Source organism: Rhagoletis pomonella, unplaced genomic scaffold (genome assembly GCF_013731165.1).
Source record: "Rhagoletis pomonella isolate Grant_MI unplaced genomic scaffold, Rhpom_1.0 Rhpom_scaffold_00004, whole genome shotgun sequence".
In the NCBI taxonomy this organism is placed as follows: domain Eukaryota; kingdom Metazoa; phylum Arthropoda; class Insecta; order Diptera; family Tephritidae; genus Rhagoletis; species Rhagoletis pomonella.
The window spans coordinates 68558181-68578769 of record NW_023458558.1 but is presented as its reverse complement, the minus strand read 5'-3'; the positions used below and the strand labels follow the sequence as shown (position 1 = coordinate 68578769).

The window sequence follows — 20589 nt, the reverse complement described above, 5'->3', positions numbered from 1 at the left end:
CTGCACCCACTATCGGGGCACACACTCGAAATGATGAACGCTGCCAAAATACGATCACTGTCCAATAAATGCGCTGCCAGAAAGAAACTGCAATTCTGTGCCAAAGTGTTTAGTCAGCGCATTTGAATGACGCCTGACCAGTGAAGCGGCGAGTGTGCAGCACGACCAGCATCAACACATCATTGGGCTATTTCGTCTTTTCAACTACATACATATGTATGCCACTAGCTAATGAAAACGATCATTAAAGTTATTATTGTTAAGTATTTTATTTATGTTTCGTAAATAAATTTATTAATTGCATTTTTAACCTAAAAAAAAAAAATCTTTCCATAATTCGCAGCAACGACGCCTTCAACGTTTTCGATGCAAATTTCCGATTTGTGGATGATGACAGTAGCAATAATTTTTCACTTGGTCATTTACAAGCGATACTAGGTGTTGTTGCTTTTGTTGTTCCTAGACCAGCACAAATCACTTGCAATTGCCAACTTAGTCACATTTGTATGTACACACAGAAGTGCAATTCATAAATAATCGAGCATAGAGCGTACTCTTACAAACAAACAACCGCTTGATATAGGCGAACAACAGATAAATGAGCCACAACAAACTGAACTAGCCACTAGTTAACTACAGCCGCAAAACCATCTAATCCACAACTTCTACCATATGCTTTCTGGTGCAATTTCTTCTCCTTCTCTTCACATTACTTTTCCTTGCGCCAGCATTGCATAACTATGTAGTGGTCGTTGTATCTACTGTCAGTTGAGTTTCATTTACTGCCAACCTGACAGTTTTAGGGCCGTTTTCTCATCCAACCTTTAGTTTACCGGCCACTTTATCGTCTCGATATACGAGTTTTCGTTTTCTCATCAGCGCATTAATTTCTCGAATCGATAAACTGTTGCTCACCCGATGCAACCTTTAAAATTTGTACCCAACTTTAAATTTTGGTTTGGTTTTGGTTCATGAGTCAGATATATTAGATATTTCAACCAAGGTTTTGGTTTTTGCTAGCAGTTGCTCTTGCTCTATATTTGCTTATGTTGCATTGCCAACCTTTGAAATTTTATGACGAATGTAGTGAAGTTTCACTCTCGGAAATGTAGTGAAGTTTCACTCTACGGAATAACAAATTTATTTTTACAGGTAAGATAAGACAACGAAAACACTTTAAAGTGAGGAACAATTTATCTGCCCTGTTAGTAACGGCAACTTTACTGCTTACATTAGAAAACGGCCCTTAATTTGACAGCTGAGCAGCAGTTAACAACTTTGTTTTTGTCACTGTCGCCGTGAACGCCGCCCGATCAAATACGTTAGAATATTAGATATAATGGCGCGTATTCATAGTCCAGCTACTAACTCGAAACTAACAAAGTTGCAACTTAAATTTAAGTACCAACTTAAAATTTACCTCTATTCATAGTCGCATTTCAGACTTCTACTAAGTAGTTTCGACTTAGTTTACGATATAGCAAAACGAGTGTGAAAATGTATCGATTTTTCTTTACGATATTTTGGAAAAATTAAATTTTTATTAAATAATATCAAGTTTGATCATCCGTTTATGTAATTTTTATTTGCATTGCATGATTATGCAAAAGGATAAGGTATCATTTTCTTGTTAATTGTGTGAAATACCCAGAACAACCGCAGTGATGTGAAGTCGATGTTTATCGAAAGCATGCTGTGGAACATACAAATAGTAGATATCTAAATGTTATGCACAAATTTACTTTAAAAGAACTAGCGTGAAACTGACTTATTATTTGAAGATTTATATAAATTATTCCAATTATAAAGTTGTGATGTAGCTTTATTCGAATTGTAATACGCATTTAATTTCATCTTCCGATTAAAATGTATCGATCTTTGTAAATTTTAATGGGAGATTATTCAATATTATCAAAATCACCCTCCACTAACTTAATTTTTACATATTTCGTCTGTTTTCCCTTAATTTGATAAAATACTTCTTCCTAGTTACGACTGCAGCTGCAGCCGAAACTAAATTTTAAGTTGGTACTTAGCCAGAAAAGTCGAAACTAAGGCGACTATGAATAGCTTTAGTTGTGACTTAGAATAGTTTCGACTTAGTTGAGTACTAAATATGAATATGAATACGCGCCAATGTTTTCATTGCACATAAATATATGTACATGTACATGAGAATACATATGAATGTATGTAAGGTTTCAGAACCAAGGCAATTCAAAAATAAAACAAAACGGTATTTTTTATCAGTACCAAGGCTAGGTGATACCACGCGAATCGTTAGAACCCTCCTACTCAAAACCATCGTGCGGATTTCGTGAAACCCTACCTCGGCTGTCGGTTAGGTCTTCGAAAAATCTTGAACCCATGAACTTTCGTCTTCTTTTACAAAGTGCGAAGCATTTGTATAACAGGTGCCACAACGTTTCTGACTCTCCTTAATTTTTAAATAAGTCGTTATGGGGGACCCCTGACCTCTTCGCGTGCATTTCTATGGCAACTTGACCTGTAAGCAGACCCTCGGCTGCGGCTAAGTCTAATTTTGGCAACGTAAGCTTCGTATTGCCGCCAGTGGTGAGACTAGCACATACATGGAAAACTTTGATCGCTTTGAGCGACCGCTGAATATTTTTTGATTTCCAAATAAAAAAATAGGGGTGCATACATGTATTTTTTCGCTATAGAACAATCCCAGCGGTGAGAGCATAAAAAGTATTTACTCGTGCGTCATTTTGACCTATTGGATTTTGAAGACTATATGATGGGAAGAAAGAAAGGTCATGTGAAGTTTTTCCTTACAGCGGTGGGTGGAGGATGTAAAAATATAAAAAAAAAAACAGTTACATGGATTTACTCGAGCGCGTCAGATATTGATAGTGAATAAATCAAACGCGTTTCTGATGAAGAAGATATGCTAATCTGTCGGTTTGCACGGTGGTAGTGGGCGTACGGAAGGGTCAAAAATGGGTGACAAAAAAAATTTACTCGAGCGCGTCAGATATTCACAAGGGATGTTAAATGGGCGCGAATGAACCTCCCATTCAATAATCTGACGATTCAGATGTGACGCAAGCTCGTGACGTCTTCATGAAGATGCAAAAAAAAAATCGCCATTTGGATTTACTAGAGCGCGTCAGATTTACATACAGTAGAGAAATTTCGCAGAAAAATCTGTAGTAGTTTTGAAAAACAGTAAGTGCACGCGCTAATCTTTGTTGACGATTTTCGTTACTCCGGCATGTGGAAATCGTCAGATTACATACTTCCCGTTATCCTTCAGCGCGTTGGGCGCGCTCGAGAATGTGAAGGTAACGTTTTTTTTTTTTGCAAGTTTGCGACCCCCCAATCCCTTGCGTCATGCTCAAATCGTCAGATTATTGAAATGCACACTTTTCAGCATGTGATTAACTCACCATTTCTTTATCTGATGCGCTCGAGGAAATCCTCGAATCCCCTCTTGGGCTCACCTACTATAAGTATGTACATATATGTACATACATTTACAAATACTTCAATAGCTCTTTCGAAAAAGAGGCAGGTCTTCATGTTAATACTTTTTTGTCTGCTGATGACCAAAAATACTTACATACACACATATGTATGTATCTAATACTATTTAGATGCTTGCATGCCAGGGCCGGAATCAGAAGACTGCGTCCACCCACATTTGTATAGCGATTAAAAACATTTAAAGTTTTTAATTAGAACGACATCTGTCACATATTGTCAAAAAATTCAAAACCAAATTTTCCAAGCGTGTGCATATGTACGAATTTACATATTGCTTCAATAAATATATACATACATGCACACATTCATACAAACACATGTATGTACGTACATAAGTACGAGTATGTATGTATCTATATAAGAAACAGAATTTGCCAAAACAAAATCTTTAGTAATAATCTCGAGAAAAATGAATTTATGTCATTAGAAAACCAATAAATTTACGAAACAAATATGTTTTTATGAGCATTTAGAAATAAAACGCAACCACGACGAACTAGAGAATCACATGGGAGGTTCTATGAAATCGTCAGGCGTAACTGTGGTGTTTTTCGAACACCCACGTAGTGAACGATGAAAACAACATAAAACGATGAAAAATGTATGAAAATATTGCTGATGTACGTGACTTTGCTGCAATATTTATTTACTTAGTTGCATTAGGGCAGTGCCTATGAACCTGTAATTTACATCTATGTAAGTAGTATTCTGAATGCATAGAAAACACTACACTTCCCTGCAAACCATTTTTTCAGAGTATTCTGCATTGTAAAGAAATTTTAAAGAATCGTTAACATTTAATTCGATTTTTTGCCGAATTTTCTAAAATGAAATAAATTACGCACACTTCCATTCTTTTACGAAATTTCGGAAGAAAATCTGTGAAGCAACGAAAATAATGCTGCTATGTGAAGAATATCTTTCAGAATTTTTCCAGAATTTTCTTTATTTTTCGTACAGAAATTTCTTTACGAGTTCGTGTCAACCCCTTCATATAATTTCCTTTGAAAATTCGTAAAAAAAAATAGTCAGACACTCCTAACGATTTCCTTAAGATTTCGGGAACTTTGGTTTGCAGGGTTATTAGGTACGATATGTAACAAAATTATGCTTGACTTAAAGAACACAATACAATGTTGATATATTTTATAGACTTGCCAAATTTTGATACGATTGAGTGGTTGAAAAAGCAATAAACGAATGATAGAATATCTAAAATTATTTATGAAGCATTGAAGAACTAGAGTCCCTTTACATTATAAAAATAAATTCACTGGTGTGCTAGTAGAATTACTGCACCTTTCTGCTTATGGCTCGCAAGTAAAAAACTACATTTCTGGCGTGGCAAACAAGTGGTGGCAAACAAGTGGTGCCATCCACAACTGTGGTTTTCCTCGCAATTATTGCCACAATGTCTCTTTCAGCAATTTCGGGTGACTAGTTACATTTGCTTTTGGACTGTTCTTAGGGGAATAGTAAATATTAAGAGATTTTTTTTTTACTAAAACTGGCAGCTTTGCGAATCAGAGCAGATGGAATAAAATACTTGTTTACTTAATTAATTTTAGGTAATTGCACTTAGGTCTCATTTTATGCGATTTTTTAAGCGGATTTTCAAACCATTTTTCGCTGTTGCGATTTTACTTTTTTGAGAGTTGTTATTACCTTTTTCAGTGTGTAAGAGACAATGCTTCTGATAATTAATTTGTCTTTGTATTCTTACATAATTCATGTATTTATTGTGGTATTTATTTATTTATTATTTTATTTTATTTTTTGTTAAAATCCGGATTTGATTTTATTTTATTCATTAATGTTCAGTTTTACATGGAATAATAGGTGTTGAAGTGAAGAAATAAATTCTTTTGTTTTGCTTAATATTGCTTCACTGGATTTTTTATGCGGTTTTTTGGAATTTTTTACATGGAGTATCTGAATTTATGCTGTTTTTTGAAATGCTGGAACGCATCCCCTGTTTATGTATGAAAATAAAGAACTTTTATATGCGGATTTTTTTTTATGCGACTATACCGCATAATAAAAGACCTAAGTGTAAGTGTATGATTTTAAAGTTACTCGGCTGAAAAACACTGTATTTGTAATCCGAATGCAATCGCAACCAGAATCCATTTAGAAAACCCGAGTTACTATGACAAAGAAATTGAAATTTATGTTATAGAAGGTCGGACTAGCAAGAAATATGCATGTAGATTTTTGTTTTTGCCCCTCTGAAAGAATTTTCAAAATTCTATTATTATGTTTGAAATGCAACCGTGGACACTAGCTGGCAGAGTAATTTGCAAATTCCTGCAAATTTGCGTTCGTGTAGAAATTTGCTTCTTTCACTACTTGAGAGAGAATTTGGGAGCATTTTTTCTTACTATCTGACATCTAAGAGATAATTGTCGCTGGGTTTTGACGACCAAACCTATGGTCTTCCCAGAGAGTTTTGCTTTATATAGAAATGTGTGCTTTTTTATTTTCATTTCCCCGAATAGTTCCGTACTGGTCGCCAACTGGTCCTGAACAAGCCCCGTCTTTTAAGACTTTAAAAATTTGTTCGCACTCATAATTATTATGAAACGACTTTTATTAAAATAAGTCTCAAAATAAAAGTCTTTGCAGACTTAAAAATATTTATCTCTCTGATAATTAGAACTGAAGGACTTTTGTAATATAAGTCACTGAATAATAATTATAGATGAATCGAAAATTTTTTATTATCTTAATGTAATAATTATTGATTGAATTTATTCTTTTCTCTTATAATTGTTATGTCTGCTGCTGAATACATTGTATTTCGTATTTCACTTTCACTCACCTTCTTTTTATCTCTCATCGAGCCTTTGCCTCGAACCATTATTTTACAACCAGTCTCTTGTTCCAATTGCTTAGCTGTCATGCCACGTGGACCCAAAATTCTGCCAACAAAATTGAACTGCAAATAAAAATAATGAAGAAGCAACATAAATGTATTGTTGACAATTTATTTTATATATTCATGCAAAAATATACAAGCCATTAAATGTCATTGCGGTTATTTGATAATTTCCACAAATGTTTGCACAAAATTTGAGTTAATTTAACGCTTAATGACGCACTCACACCCAGTAACAAAAATACATTCCAACACACGACCACATGATTCCTCCAACACAGAATGCATAAGCAAAACCATTTTGTACGTCCGGAGGCGATCATTAAAAGAAATATGTCATACCATTCAAACGACACAAAATTGCAGCAATATTTTGAGCTTTTGGCCAGCTAACGCGTTCAACACACTCTTGGAATTCAAGGTTAAGGCAATACGATATTTTTGCATATGGCTGCTACTGCCATTAAATTCAATTTCGTTGTCATTTATTTTTTTTTTTTTTTTGCACTAAGCAGCTTTGTCAAATTACTACCACCACCATAGACTTCAAACGAAATTCAAGCAGATACACTTGGCAAATCAAACAGAAATCCCCAAAGAAGATGAAAGACATTCAACCATTTCGACGACCGCTTCAAACAAATGTGACTCATACGCACTGGTGACCCAACTAGTAATGGCCGACACTTGGGTAATCGCACATTAGAAAAGTATGCATCATTGCGCTGACGGGCACTGAAGTACTTAGCAGGAAATTACCAATTGTTTGCCTGGGGCGTAACACGCCACACATCGACACGAAAATCCAATCAGTTAAAGGAAGATATGCAAAAACCATGGCAGCGTAAAAAGAATCTCGTTTTCATTAAAAGATTTAGCAAATGCATCGCTAGCCGGCACGTCTGCCTGCATTTCAGTGATGCGAAAACCAGAATGTAGTTACGAGAACGAAAGTGTATAAGTTCATCTTTGCACATCGCTGCACCCAACAACAACAGCAAACACGTAAGCACATACAAACGTGTTGGAGGCCTTTCTACTTAGCCCACCACCTGCAATTGGAGAATCCGACCTCGAATGTGCCTTCCAAGACGTGCCGCCACTTTGCTGCTCTAAGTAGCCGCATCTAATGGCTAAAAGCGACGGCTGTCGCAATTCTATAGTAGCAATAAGCGCATATCTCATCGGAATGCTTATATGTTCATATGTACATATCGTCGTTAAAGTGCAAAACCGCATATCAACAAAATGCAAAACCGCGTATGTGAAGTTGCATAAATTATTTTCTAGAGAGTAAAAACACTCCAATTTCAAAATGGTTCTCTTTCTAATAAAGCAATCGCATTTCTGGCAAGTATATTTCAGGACGAATGGATAAGGATTGAGCCAAGAGCTTGTGTGAGCAAATCCAATTCTTGGCAGCAAATGTCAGTTACGCGGTTTTGTACTTTACAACAACGATATACATATATGTATGTGCATATATGCTGCACCACTGCATGCCCACATTTGCATGCACGTCTCGTTCATTTGCCGCTTATTGATTTGCTGGTAAAAAAAACACTCGAATTGTTTGCATTTTTGTTTGAGGTATTTATTTACATGCATCCAGATTGATGTTCAGACGACTACTTGTCACTTTGTTGCTTTATGTCTATCTATCAGTTCGCCAGTATACGAGACTCTTTAACTGCCTTCACTATTTATAAGTGGTATATGGAAAATTGCAATTGCAATTCCTTACCGAATTAGATTTTTCATTAAATTATAATTTTCGATTTGATTTGTGTGCCTTTAAATCTGCTACATTTGGCCATGGGTCGACTAAAACCATAAATGGGCTGGCATTCAACACACACCCAGTTATAAAGCAAACATTCAAATGCAATATTTCTTACCCGTAAAAGTACATGTTTATGTACATATGTGTATGCTGCAAATAGGCTTGTGCAAGCATATAACCATAAATTTTATTCCTCAATGTCAATCGGTTCATAAAAGTCAGAGAAAGACCGTAGTTGGGAGAGCGGTATTTCTCCAGTAATAACCGAACTTTATATACCCGGCGCAGGTATTAAATATCGTCGTTTCAATTTTCTCTAACCTACGTTTGCATGATAAGCAGGGTGCTGAGTTAGACTTAATGATAAGGGGTTACCGAGTTACGCCTTGTAGTCATAAGTTGGGCCACGCCCTATTCCCAAAAGTCTATAGCAGTCTTATTTATTGTTAACAGATTGTTGTAACTATTAACACTATTAACTTTGAGTAAATCAGCACCTCAGTTAATGAAATAATTTTTGTCCGATCTGAATAATTTTCAACGAATTGTTTTTCCGTACTAATGTTTGGTAGAAATTGATAAATCAGTTACCGAGATACACGTTTGTGGTCACAAGTGGGGGGCGCCACGTCCATAATCAAAAAATGTCAATAACCGACTTTTAGTGCATTAGCTTCGGTAGTTACTGATTTATCGCAATTTTCGTGTTTCTGTAAATTACCGTTATATGGTAGGTGAGCGTGGTTATTGCCCGATTTACAAGATTTTCAACAGATTTCTTAGCTAGACCCTAGGAAAGGCTCTCACCGAGTTTGGTAAGGGTTGGTGAAGCGGGTACTAAGATAGAGCAGTTTATCATAAGTAGGCGGGGTCACGTCCATTTTCCAAAAATTTCATAATAACATTATTTTTTACCACAACTCTACTTCACATACCAATTTTCAACAAACTAGATTAGATATTTATTGAAATATCGTAGTGTCTGCATTTCTCGAAAATACCGTTATAGCGAAGAGGGCGTGGCTACAGTCCAATTTCGCCTATTTTCAATACCAACCTACATACTAAACTTCTCAACTTTTGCTCGATTTATCATGTACACAAACAAAGGTACGGACGGCCGGACGGACAGACATGGCTTAATCAACTTCTCTTTTCATTCTGAGCATTTATGTATGTATGCATTTCTCTATATCTATCTCGATTCGTCTTGTCTGTTACAAATAACCTTATGTAAACAAAGCTATTATACCCCTGCAGAAGTGCGCTCGGGTATAGAAGATGCATTCTTTTACAACCACCGTGCTACAAAAGAACACTCGCTTAAATCACGAAATCCATGCAAAGCAACGACACAAACTCGGCTATTTATCCGAGTTCAGTTGTTAATGGGAAAGTGGAGAGGGAAATTTTTGTTTTCGAATATACATGATTTATATTTTAAATAAGTATATATATTACGCTTATATTATATCATCAGCACCTGAGTTCAAGCCCTGGTCAAAGCAGCATCGCAAAAAATATAGACAAAGGTTTTTTTCTTAACAGTGGTCGTCCCTCGGCAGGCAATGGCAAACCTCCGAGTGTATTTCTGCCATGAAACACAGCTTCTCATAAAAATGTAATCTTAACTTTTCGGGACTTTTCGAGACCTTCCAAAATTGTCTCTGTATTTTTCAGGAATTTTGCAAATTTTTGGGGAATTTTTCTTCCCATTTACTTATATATGTATATGTATATATTTTTGGGACTGCTTGGGATCTTCCTTCGCAATTTTTTTACATTTTTGGGACTGCTTGGGATTGACCTATTTGGTTTCTTCGGAACTTTTCGTGTTATTTCTGGATGTCTTGGAAGCTTTCCGAAAATTTTACCGAGGGTTTTAATCTAAAGGAAGCTCATCATAAAAAAACAATATTCACTCTATTCTACATTGCAAAGCTGCATACTTCGAAACACATGCAAAAAAAAAATACTTGTATATTTTTCAATAGGTTAAGTCTATTTGCTACAGACATGCATTTATGCATATGCGTAGGCGTACCTAGATACGTACATGCATGTGTATACTTAGGCTTACACAAATGTTTTAAAAGTAGCAAAATCGCCTATTTGCACAGGTGTAAAAAATAGTTGTGGGTTATAATTCCACTTCTGTATATGTATGAGTGTAAAGAGTACTCTAACTATTTGGAGGGGAATAAAAATAACAGCAGCGTTTATACGACAAGATAGGTGATCAAAATGCAGCGACACGATTTGCACTGCAGTAAATAACATTTTCGCACCAGATAAACGCTCAAAAATAATACACTAAATGGTACACACCCACATACACTGGAATCGTCATCACCCATGCAACGCCGACATCATTCATCAAATATGTACAACTGTCAGCTTTATGCCTGTGTGTGTGTGTGTTTTTAGCTGCTTGGTTATTAAGTGGTGAAAATTCAATACGAAATTCGTGTTAGCCTAGTTTTTCCCCAGAACACGACAACCGCAAAATAACGAAAAAATAAGGTACAAATAATTGCTAACAATGCAACACCTACACAGCAGGCCACCAACTAACAAACCATCAAAAAGCCACCTAAACTGGGCACGACATACAATTTGAATGTCAAGCGCAGAAATGTAAATGATGAATGTTGCTTATTAAATTGATGCTGTGACGCGAGCGGCGACTATCGAATAATGGTTGACGGCTCATGACTGACGGCGGTAACGATGGCGGTGATGGTGATGACGTCGACCGAAACAAATCAGCAACAAGAGTTGCATTGTGTAACAATTAAATCAAAACGACAGAGGTGAAGAAACAAGTATCATAAAGTGTCTATAAAAAGAAGCATACATAGGGAATATTGCTTGTAAGAATGGTAGTCTAAGAAAAGGCGTAAAATGCAATCAATTAGCCAGCGAACAATATTTTTCGGAAGAATGTATCACACCCCAGTAGGGCAGTATGCATAAAGTAGTTAGCCAGAAGAACTAGTATAAATAAATTAGGTTTTTAAATTAGCGGAAATCACGAAACTTAACCCAATTGTCTGGCAACTATCAGGAAAGCCCTTTACTGTCCTTCGAAAGACTAATTGAAAGATCTGTTAACGAGGAGGTCATACATAGCATTATGGTGTTCGTCTTTTACCAATTAATTTTTTTAAATTGAATTCAAATAAATATTTTTCTTTTTAACACAGTAAAAACTAATAAAAAAGAAAATCAAATTAAAAAATTATATTAAATAATAAAGCAAAAATAAATAATATTTTTAAAAATTAAATGGAATTAAAATAATATATTTCTTTGTAACAACAAAATCTAAAAATTTAATTAGAAAAAGCAATAAATAATATTAAAAAAAGAAAATAATACATAAAAAAAAATATTTTAAAACAAAATTTAAAAACTAAAAAATTTTTTGAAAACAAGTAAAAAAGTCTAAGTTCGGGCGAGGCCGAGCATTAAATACCGGCACGCAAGTATTAAAAATAGTTTTTTCACCTTTCCGAAATCTACCGCTACATGGTAGGCAGGGGTGGCTTTACCTCTATTTCATACTTTTTTCAAGAGATTTTTGTTAGTATCAGTTTTGAGGAAATTAGCGCCCTTAAATTTCGAAGTTTGTAGCAGCCATTTTCAGCCGCTTAGTATGTTGTACCAAGGGGAATAACTGTGCCAAGTGTGGGAGAAATTGGTGGAGCGGTTACCAAGATATACACATGTAATCATAGTGGGCATGGTTACGCCCATTTTCCAATAATTTATGATATTCTTATTTTTCGTCTAATAATTAGATTTTGAGTGAATAGGCCTGAGTAGTTACTAAATTATCGTAGTTTTCGCATTTCTGAAAACTACCGTTATATGGGAGGTAGGCGTGGTTATTGTCCGATTTTGCCCATTTTCAATACCATCCGAGCGACGCCGAAAAGAAGTACACATACCAAGCTTGATTAAGATATCTCAATTTTTAATCGAGTTATCGTGAACACAGACGGGCGGACAGACATTCTGATGATTTATGTATACATTTGTCTATATCCATATCGATTCGTTTTGGCTGTTACAAACAACCATTATGTGAACAAAGTTATAATACCTTTGTGCACAAGTGCGCTCGGGTATAAAAAGCCAAAAAACATAAGGTTCTAAAAATAAAATTTAATAAAAAAAATATATTTTTTTCTTTATAAAACAAAAAAAAAACAAAATATGAAAAGAAAATGAAATCCACATGAGCGCTGCATTCGCTCAGCCATCCGTCTGGAGCGTTAATTGTGTGCAGCGAATTCTGTTCGGCTCTGAACTGGCTGTCACATACCAAAAATCGGAAAGAGGTGCAAAGGAACTGTAGAGCTTATTTGGATATTGTGTTGCGCAGCGTCAACAAACACCAGTGGTTCTCGCATGCAAATCTGCCACAAAGTGCTGATATAAATAGTATATCTCATTTTATACATACTTACGCGAATATGTACATAGTACAAACGTGCAAGCATATAAACTTATCCACACTAGTATCAGCAACAATTGCATTATTAATAATTCTTCATTGCCAGCTACCGCTGACTGGCCAACTAACGCAGCGGCTGACTAACTGTCTGATTGACTTTTGCCACCAATTGATGCCGGTACTGTTTTTGCCTGCAGGCATTCGTGGTTTAATTAACTTTGCTTTGCTATTTTTTCAGTACTCGATAATGGATTAATCGTCGAGATCACATCGAACAGTCAGTCTTCTTATCGGATTTTAATAATAAAGGATTCAATTAGTGCAATTGTTGAAGTAGTCTGAGTAACTCAGTTGATGGGATGAGATCATCAGGTCAAAATTAGGGCGGGTTTTCTAAACGAATTAGCCACTCATCTGGTAATGACGAATAGCAAATTAAATGGAAGCCAGTATTTTTCTATTGTATTAGAATATGTATTCAAATACATACTTCCATTATACAGCATGTAAAATAAATAGTAAGGCTCACTTGCAGAACATCCACAGTTAAATATATAAATAGAGAATTAAGTAGCTCAGAGATAAATTTTTATATTCCTAAACCAGACAATGTCTTGCAGCATTGAAAACTGGCCCAGAGTTAAGTAAATCGAGTTATTTCTACATTATTTAGGCGCCACTCTCTTTGTTTTAAGTTTGTTTACATTTTTAAGTGAATTTGAATATAAAATTTCAAATAGGTACAAATTGCATATTGGCCAGCACATATCGCGCACCTAGATCAAAATACATTTTGGGGGACTTTTTTGCATAAATCAATTCATAGGACTTATATCCGTGTAATGGAAATAATTTTTCCTTCATGATTATATACTAGCGTGGGCCGAAAATCCGCTCTTTTTAGAATTTTGATTGGTAATAGCAAAAATATGGTCCGTTATGCTCTAAAAACAATCTGTGTGTGTGTGAGATGACAATTTCTGGTCAATATCTCAGCTCGCCCAAGCCCATCAAAGTTCAAGTGCAAAAAAATAAAAAATCTTAGCTTATTCCGATTCTCTACAAAAAGGGCCATATACCAAATTATGTAGGCATAATACTTTCGAAAATACTAGCAATTATAGTAAACAAATTTATTAATTAATTGTATTTATTAATTTTTATTTTTTGAGCATATTGAACTTTGCTGGACTTGGGCGAGCCTAGGATAGTGATCAAAAAATTCCAAATTTAACACACTTTTTTTTTAAGCATAATTAAGCATATTTTTGCTATTACAAATCAAAATTCTAAAAAAGCGGATTTTCGGCCCACGCTATTATATACATTGACTAAAAACTACAGTTATACCAGTTTTTGTGTTATTTGCTTTGAATCTGTACGATCCACGAGCAATCAAATTGCCTTTTCTGAATTTTGAGTTAGCTCACTTTAGATCTAGGGGCGCGGTATATCCATATAGAAAAAAGGTTTTATTTCTGCAATGGAAAATTGCTTTTCATTAAAAATACAATCGCCGTTCGGAGTCTGCGCAAGCGATTCGAAGAAAAGAATTTCTCGAAACGCCCACGATTCAAAAAACTTGTAATACTCGATTCGCTAACGATAGGTGACTCTCCTACGAATTCGAATTCGCCGATCTATCGCCGCGAAGTATCGTCTCGATAGTTATATCAGAGAAAACGAGCTCGTCTCGAATTCGAGACGAATTCGTTGTACTTATTGGGTATTTAAGTAGCTGTCTTCTAATTGCTTACACGCCCTTTATGCATATACATATACAAAAATACTTCAACAAAATTTGTGTCTAAAAGCTACCAGCAATTTTCGCAGTTCTTAAAACCGCTGACCACATTCAACGAAATATAAAATGCCAACAAAGTTAAGCAGTCAAAACGTGTACTAATTATAAAACCATTTGCATATGCACAGAACCACTCAGCAAACCGCAAGCGAATGTAATATGTACACAACAAGTTAAGCACTGTACAGTGTTGCATTTTCGTACTAAAGGAAATATTTTTAGCACCTGCGGCTTTGGTTTTACTATTGCAGAGAAACAGCTCTGATGAAATTTAAATGCTTTACTCGAATAAGCGAAAATGTACTATACTCAGTTCATTTTTAACCAAATAAAGGTATGTTTAAAGTATACACCATATTGTTTATTTTTATGCTCAGTGTAGTTTCAACTGAGTAACACTTCCGACACAACCGTTAACAGAATTGCTTATCTCAGTGCTATAATTAAATTAACTTGCACGCCGGAAAATGCTTTAAAGCTCAAACAAAGGTTAATGTAGAAATTTTACGTTAAACAGTAAAAGTTTCAAGTTTCATAATTTTTTAATCGCATTTCACAACACTGTGCAATTAGACCGCTTAAAAATCTGCAAACTGCGGTTAGTTTTCGCTTTCGGCATCAACAATCGGCGTCAAACGCTATATGACTCGGACAAGTGGAAAAACGTTTTCGCTCTCAGGCGCATTTGTGCCGGCGAGCGGTTGGAAATTTGTACATACATATGTACGTCGAAAAGCAAAAGCTGCATTTGTGAATGCGCTTATTTTCATAATGCCAGAGCAATCTTAGATACATATATTTTTATGAGTTAATAGTATGTGTTGTTGCACGTAGATAAATATGCATAATAATTTTTTGAGGAATTCATTGCGTCCAGAAGATCTGTTATGCCCTTGTAAGTAATACTTATTTGTTTGACAAAAATTTCTACACATTTAAAGGAGTGCCCGCTAATGGACAAAGAAAAATATTTTAGATCGTAAAGAAATAAATTTGTAAGCAAAATATGGACGAAAATGTTGCATGTACTGTGCACATAGTGCAAAACTTTCAAGCGAAATACAATTTCATTACCGAGCACATTTTTCGACTCGCCCAAATATGTGTATGTCTGTATGTATTTCTCTCTATTTTCCACTGCATTTATGTATGTATGTACATTAGGGGGGTCCAAAAATGCATGTGGAAAAAGTAAAGTTCTATACCGAAAACAATATATCCCTATTTTTTTTTTTTGAAATTAAGAAATATTTAGAGGTAGCGCAAAGCGCCCAAAGTTTTTCAAGTATTTTATATGGAAAAAAAACAACTTTTCGTAGAAATGGTATAAAATTCTTAAAAATCAATATTTTTCTATCGGAAAACTCTGCTTATCTGCAGGAGACTTCCAATATTAATACCCAATTGTTTATTTAACCATTTTTTCACCGCAACTATAATTTATACCAAAACCAAAAACCCAAAAAAAGCTCGAAAAACCAATAAAAAATCGTTAGTATTAAAAAGTGGTTAAATAAACAATTGGGTATTGTTCTTGAAAGAATCCTGAAGAGAACCAGAGTTTTCCGATCGAAAAATATTGATTTTTAAGAATTCTATACCATTTCTACGAAATAATTTATTTTTCCCATATAAAAATACATGGAAAACTTTGAGCGCTTTGAGCCACCTGTATTTTTTTTTTTTTTTTTTTTACCACCCTAATGTGCATACAAGCGTATTTTTATTCGTATTTATACGTTCGTGAATAATTAAAGGAAAATTAATTTCCTTTAACCTATCTAAACGAGTAAATAAAGACAAAACAAGTTGCAGAAGTATAAACACAACTCTATATAAAATTAAATGTAAACATGTATGATTATGTATGCATGTGCATCCACATGTATGTATGTATACTCTGCTTACTGCTTTCCAGTGGAAAGACTTATCTCAGCTTGTAAAAGCCGACTAGTCCTTAACTGATGTGAATTGCTCCCTAGGCTGACCAGCTCGGCAATAACGAACAGCTTCTAATGTTGCGACTAGCGGTATCAGTCTTTCAAGCGTCAAAGCGAATATATAATTAAATGGAGATCGCAAGTTCTAGACCCTTTGAAGGTGTTAGGGATTTTCCAAATTTAAAAAATATTAGTTATATTCAACCACTTTAATTTGAAAGAAAAAGTATATTACAAATTTATAAATTTAAATAAAGAAGAAGTCTGATAAGGAAATTGCTATCACTTCTACCATTTTTCAATTATTGTTGCTTTTCCACAATAAGTTTTTCATTAAAAACGGCCTCGAGCTCAATAAAATTGTTGAATTTAAATAAAAAAATCATGAAAATACTCATATATTTTCTTTCAATTCAATTCAATTCAATTTTTAGAACAAATTTGATTGAAAAAAGTATGTACAATAAAAAAATTAAATACTGGTAATGCGTAGGCAAACCCCCAACTCGTATGGTCCTGCAATATTTTATAATGGTTCGTGACAATGCATAGCCTGACAATTGGGATTTTGTAGAGCATAACCAGTTATTAGTACCTACATATGCACATATGTAGGTATGTACATATGTAAAAAAGATATAGAAGACAACGTAGTTTAGCTGCAAAGCCAGCGGGTAGTATTCTGGTTCACTACCGGGAACTTTCATTGTAGGGTTTCTATGCTGGCTGGGTACCAACATATGTTTGTAAGTATACGTGCGAGTCAGTTTTCTGATTGACAATTAGATATTTGCTTAAGCAAATTTTTACGATGTGAAGCAGTGGACCGAACTTCCTGTGAATTTTTTTCTTTGCTAGATTTCAGCTCAGAAGCATAAGAAAATGTACGTATTTAGTTACACGCACACCCAAATACGGTTACTTTTTAAGTGTGGGTTGTTAGTTTAAAAATCCATAAAAGCATATTAAAAAATACTTGTTTGTAAACTTGTGTGGGCTGATTTGCATTTAGTATTGGACAAATAAAGTAATGGATAGAGCTTAAACAATTTGCATACTTATATACTATATGTAGGTATGTATATAGTGGAAACTAAAAATAATGAAACTAGTACAACAAACATAAAAAGTAGATGTGAGACATTATAAATAAAATGAAGTATAAAACTAAAAGTACGCAGGAAGCATCTAGAGACCTATACTAAAGGCGTTCTTACACGATATGTATTTGCATGTGTACATGCCACTTTTTACATATGGAAATGTGAACATGTCGTGTAAAGGCAAATTCGATTTGTTTCTGTGCATATCATATGCACGTACATACGAAATACAAATGTTTCTATTTTCATCTGACACACAGATAGAATCTGAGTTTCGTTTATTTCGTTTTCATAGAACGTATTTTTAAATAGTTAAATAAAGACTGTGAATTTGACGGGCATACGCAATTACATATGTATTGAAGAAGTCACATTTACAGATGCAAATACATATCGCGTAAGCAAAGAGAAACCGAAAGATAAATTGGTGTACCTATGAAACTTTACAACAATCATTGACTGCACTTGATTGGAATGGTAGTGCCTTCAGTAAAAATACTGCATCGTCCTGCATTAGACTAGCTTCCTGCTTTACGCCAAAGAACTTCGCTTAGAAGGCGCCGGTCGCCGAATTGAGACCCGTAGCAATATCTTAAGGGCGTCTGATGGAACGGTGACTACTTACCACAGCATACAACTCGAACCAGCCACACGCAGATTGGGATAAAATGACCATTCGCAGAGAATTGGGAAATAGCCAGAGGTATGAACGGCTAGAATAGAACTCGGAACTCACCCACCTTATTCCCTTTGTAATGCCGTTATTCAAGGCATGTTGTGCGTGGGAATCCCAACCGCTACAATTGCAAGATATGACAGTCAGGTGCATACCCAAGGTAGGAAATAAATCATACGACAAAACAATCATACCAACCCATTAACTTTACATTCCTTCAACAAAAAGCTTTAAAAGTTTCGCAGATGGGCGTGTAAGGGATAGGTTTCTTAATATACATCTTTTGCATAATATCCAATATACCTATCTAACTGAAGGGTCAAAAGTCGGGCCAACGCCTTCAGTGGACCTGCCGATTTCTAATGTGGATAAACTGAGTCATCAGACCTATATTGGCTAACTGGTATAAATCCCATATCTATGTGTTGAAAGAAACCCGAAATGAAGGCCACGCGTACCAAGCCCGGTAAACCCTAACTACAGACATTCGTGGGAATTACTAGTGCAATGACTCACCACAGCTTCCGTAATCAACAAAGAGGATCTACTGTTTACAGCAAGATTCATATCAAGAGACAATGCAGAGCATAAGAAGCTAATACACCCATCCAATCTCAGGGCTATAGTACAAGAGGAAGGACTTCGCATTAGCTTTGTCGACCTATGCCTTCCGATATATAAATTCACTCACAACTTTCAAAGTATTTTTGCCAAATAGAACAACTGGACCAATGAGCGATATAACCTCCGAAAATATAACCACGTCTGGTATACTGATGGCTCCAAGACCAGCTCGGCACATTATGTACCAATCGATCGCTCTCGATCGCGGTAACTCGGTGAACTGCTCCCTCTTCTAAATCGAATCTAAACTTGTTAAGATAAAATAGCTTATCCTTAGAATATAATGAGTACAAACACATCAAAGTGAACGTTTTTCTAAAACGATATCGCTAATTTTCTGCAAGAAAATCATAATCTAAAAATATAAAACATCGAGAAAAACGGCTTACATACATACGTTCGCATATTAGAAATCAACACATTTTCTGTCATTAAGTATCGATATAGTTATGAAATCTTTGCACAACATAGAAGAGTTGGCGTACATTTCTGCATATCTACTAAATTGTTCGCCTATAACCCCAATTTTATAAAATGATTCTTTCGCGTAAAAATGTTCTTAATATCAGACTTAAATTTTGCTTACTCAGAAAATGCATAGAAATTGAACGCAACGTTTTATGTAAAATAATCAATGTGAACAGTGTGAATAGAATTTCCGTCGAAGTATGCTAAAAAATTCATGTAGCTAAAAGTTTCTTTGTATATATACAGGGTGCCAAATAAGTACCACGACAAGCTTAAGGAAAAGGTAGAGTCGGGGTGACCTCCACGATACGAATAAAATTCTCTCTATAAAAGTGTCGTCATTTTTGAAATGTTTATATTTGTTATTTAAAAAAGTTGGGCCTTTTTACCTCTTTTCTTTAACTGCATGTACATATGTACAAATGAGGCTGTACTTTGTTAATTCTTTGTGAAAAATACTTGCAGATAGTTGCTTAACCGTATTAAAATGAAATGCAGTTAATAGGTATTAAGAAACCATTCTAAAATTAGGACTATTTGGGGACTTTTAACTTTTTAAAAAATATTAATACCCCGAAAATAATTTAGGTAGACCTTCTTAAGTGAAGCCATTCTAAGTGATGTACCGAAAAAGGGCTGAAAAAAGTGCGAATGCATAAATTTATATTATTTAGCATTACAAATGAATTGATATAAATGTTAAGCAAATACTTCAAAGATGTATGCTTTTTATAAATTAAAGAAACAACTTTAAAAGAACTTCTCCAAAAGGGCTTCTGAAGTACGTCCTATTAAAGCACTTCTGAAAGGCCTTCTATGAGTAGCGAAAGAAGAAGCCCTTCAATTTATGCCACTCCATACAAAAAAGAGAGGAGAGAGGAATATAAAGTGACTCTCAAGAAGGCCTTTCGGAAGGGCTTTTAACTCCTGAAGTAGGTATGGGTATTTAAAAAACGGTGACCCTTTTCTGACGGTATGACGGAATTTTTTTATCTGGTAGCACCCCCCAACCTACCTTCTCATTAAGCTTGTCGTGGTACTTTTTGTACACCCTGTGTACATATGTTAACTGCAAATAAACAGTTCATTATTAGAATACAAATTTCGTCAAAAGCACTTACAGCTGACCTCCGAGGAGCATACCGAACGAAATGCGCACAGATGCCTGTGATTTGAGTTTAATTAAAATTTAGAAACGTAAATCCATCATCGAGTGTTTCATTTGAATCGTCACAACTACAACACCAACACAAACTTGTTCATAACCATGGTCGAATGCAACATTTTACACCTCATTGCAAAGTGCTAAAATGCCAAAATGCCAAAACGTAAACATGGTAG

The 20589-nt window shown here is 35.1% G+C and overlaps 1 protein-coding gene across 6 annotated transcripts in view; it reads right to left on the bottom strand.

Moving 5' to 3' along the window:
- The window catches only part of LOC118738038 (protein held out wings), a 206163-nt gene that overhangs the window by 37319 nt on the left and 148255 nt on the right, over positions 1-20589 (bottom strand). For all 6 annotated transcript variants that reach the window (XM_036468922.1, XM_036468924.1, XM_036468923.1 and 3 more), the window contains exon 4: positions 6332-6448. In XM_036468922.1, the coding sequence (XP_036324815.1) occupies positions 6332-6448 (117 nt within the window). The remainder of the gene's footprint in view (positions 1-6331; positions 6449-20589) is intronic.